The 2,736-nt window shown below is 44.6% G+C and overlaps 1 protein-coding gene across 1 annotated transcript; it reads right to left on the bottom strand.

Moving 5' to 3' along the window:
* Positions 1–207: 207 nt before the first annotated feature.
* Positions 208–1,428, bottom strand: LOC146381173 (serine/threonine-protein kinase pim-1-like). The gene is made up of 6 exons (XM_084938602.1): positions 1,420–1,428; positions 1,256–1,303; positions 934–1,152; positions 646–826; positions 389–559; positions 208–299 (listed from the first exon to the last, which is right to left on the bottom strand). The coding sequence occupies exons 1-6, from the start codon at positions 1,426–1,428 to the stop codon at positions 208–210; spliced, it is 720 nt and encodes a 239-aa protein (XP_084794728.1).
* Positions 1,429–2,736: the final 1,308 nt, after the last annotated feature.

Here is a 2,736-nt window from a genome sequence, read left to right on the forward strand (position 1 = left end):
TCCCCTTTCCTGGGACGGCTGGGGGGGGGTTACAGGAACTCCAGGACAACAAAATTTAGAATAGGCCAAAAAAACTAAAAACAATTTTTTCCTGTAAAAAAGACAAAAAAAAAAAAAAAAAAAAAGACAAAAAAAAGAAAGTTAGGTAATGTATCACACTTATATGACAATATATGAAGTGTGTGTCTGTGTGTGAGAGAGACGGGTTTATCTGAGCCAGGGGTGAAGCTGGAGGTCCCCCAGCGTTGGGCGCTTCTCCGGGACGTTGGTTAAACATGCGTCCAAGAAGTTCCGGCAGTCTGGAGAGAAAGAAAGGAGGAAAAAGATGAAGATGATAGTTCCAGTGATCCAAGCCATCAGTGAATGTTGAAGCGTGACGTTTTCTTACGTGGCGACAGATCCTTGTTGAATTTCAGTTCCTTTTGGAGGAACGTCATGGTATTAAAGTCCCCCACATGAAGCGCTTCATACAGCACCACTCCCATTTGCCACACCGTGGTGGGTCCAGCCCTGTATTTTTTGCGGCCGTAACATTCGGGAGGGGTGTGAATAGGTGTACCTAATAAACAGACACAATGACAATTTCTTGTAAAACAAAAGGCACAAATTGCTACATGTGTGAAGAGCAGGAGCTGAATATGTTACCATAGAAGAGGCGGTACACCGATCGCTCCTTAGCAAAGCAGCTCAGTCCAAAGTCGATGATACGAACACGAGGCACATCTGAGCCGGTCTCAATCAGAATGTTCTCACTCTTGATGTCCCGGTGAAAGATGTGTTTATCCTCCAGGTGCTTTGCTGCATCAACCAGCTGCTTCAGAATGACCTGGAAAAGATGAAAAAGACAGTAATGAGTCAATGGGTTGACGCTTCTCTGATACTCTGTGCTTTGATTGAATGCTGTAAAGTCTAAGGCTCTTCCAGTCAACTTACCTTGGCCTTTTCCTCTGGTAAACATCCTCCATTTGCTGTTATGTAATCATGCAGGTCCACAGCGGGGATGGGTCTCTCCAGCACCAGGATCAGCTCTGTGCCGAGGTCAAACCAGTCCAGCAGAGACACGGGTGCTGACGCTCCCACTGGTCCATCCGCTTCAGCTGCAAGCTTCAGCATAATGGCCACTTCCACCGAGACCCGCTTCCCGTTTTCACCCTGATATATTCCAACAAAGTGGATGATGAGGAAGAGACGTTCCACAGGTGAACGCTGCACTCAGTCCAGGAATGTAAAAACAGTTCAAGTGTTGCACACTTACCGTCACTTTGATGGGGATTCTGTCCTTTGGAATGTGTTTGATGGCTACCTAAAAGACACAGAGCATTGGTGAGCATTTCCTCCGTATGACATCACTAAAGGTGTGAAACAGCACACGTCTCAGCTTACGATATTATCCGTTATCTGCGTTACTGCCTGTCTTACTCCCACCATCTGAACACTTACTGGGCAACGATCCGTTATCCGGTAGCCAGCAAACACTGCTCCACAGCCGCCTCCTCCAAGATGGTGCTCCTCCACGTATCTGGCCTGGAATTCACCTGAAAAGACAAACACACGTGTTGTTTTACTACAGCTGTGACACAAATGACTCTCTGCTGTAGCCTAAATGTTCATTTTGCTCTTCACCAGAGTATAAAAGCCAAGCTGCTTGCTACTTACGTCTCTGGTCAGCTGCTGAAGTTTGGGCGCTGTGTTTGGTTTTGTCCCCTTTCTTTCTCTTGGGTGGCTCTTTGCTGTCTCCTGCAGACTTCCTCCTGCCATCTTTCATGCACCCATTTGTGCTTTGACTGCAGTCTGCAGATGTGGAAAACACCAAAAGCACATCAGCTCATTAGATCATAGACACAAATATCTCCTTCATCTCCTTAATCTACCCCTCACTCAACTAATTAGTCTACCTTTACCAGCGTCCAAGGAGGAAGACGCTTGCTCCTTGTCACCGCTCGTAGGCTCAGCAAGTTTAGGCTTCTTTGCTGGACTGGTTGTGCCCGCTGCATCTTGCTGGACCTTACGCTTCACTCCTTTGACCTCATGAGCGTCTGAGCTGGTGGAAGGAGCAGCCTGCTCAGTGACCCTCCTCCTTTTTACGGGGGTCTTCCTTTCAGGACTGGCCTTTCTTTTAGCCATCCTGTTCTTAGAGTCTGTACACAACAACAACAACACAGTAGTAAAAAAGAGTGCTCGACATCAGGACTGGAAGGATTTTGATGGCATTCTAATAAGTTTATCCTTTTGATAAAAACAGAGCAACACCAGTCCATACTAGGTCTACTAAGTCTTAGATCTTCATGACACTTGTTGGTCTGTTTTTACTGCTGAGTCCAAGAATAAACTTGTCCCGTTATTTTACCAAAGACAAAGTGCCCCAGTAACCTTTCTTTGATTAGACATGTTGTATTTCTGCTATTTTCACTCAAACACAGGATTCAAATGATTCATTTTTACACAGAGTGTCAACATTTTTAGAAATGTAGATTCTGTTATTTGGGGGATTTTACACAGATTTGATGTATTTGTTTACTTACTTTGATCTCCTGGATCTTTCTTATCTGCTGGACTTGTACTTTTTCTCGTTTCCTTGTTCATCTTAATTTTTAAAATGTTTGAAACAAGAAAACGTAGTGAATATTTCTTCAAATGTGTGTGCTTGTCCTTTCTAAGCTGTTTAAGCGAGTTCTGTAAGTGAGCTTTCAAAATAAACTCAGGAGACTATGGCAACAGAATCTTGCCTTTCAGTGA

Source organism: Perissodus microlepis, chromosome 8, assembly GCF_051167445.1.
Source record: "Perissodus microlepis isolate ML-2025 ecotype Zambia chromosome 8, ASM5116744v1, whole genome shotgun sequence".
In the NCBI taxonomy this organism is placed as follows: Eukaryota; Metazoa; Chordata; class Actinopteri; order Cichliformes; family Cichlidae; genus Perissodus; species Perissodus microlepis.

Bases quoted from the DNA above. Each gene is read 5' to 3' on its own strand.
- LOC146381173 (XM_084938602.1), bottom strand. The intron at 560-645 runs GTAACATATTCA...TCTGTTTATTAG, and splicing joins GGTGTACCGCCTCTTCTATG to GTACACCTATTCACACCCCT. The intron at 300-388 runs GTAAGAAAACGT...CTTTCTCTCCAG, and splicing joins CAACAAGGATCTGTCGCCAC to ACTGCCGGAACTTCTTGGAC.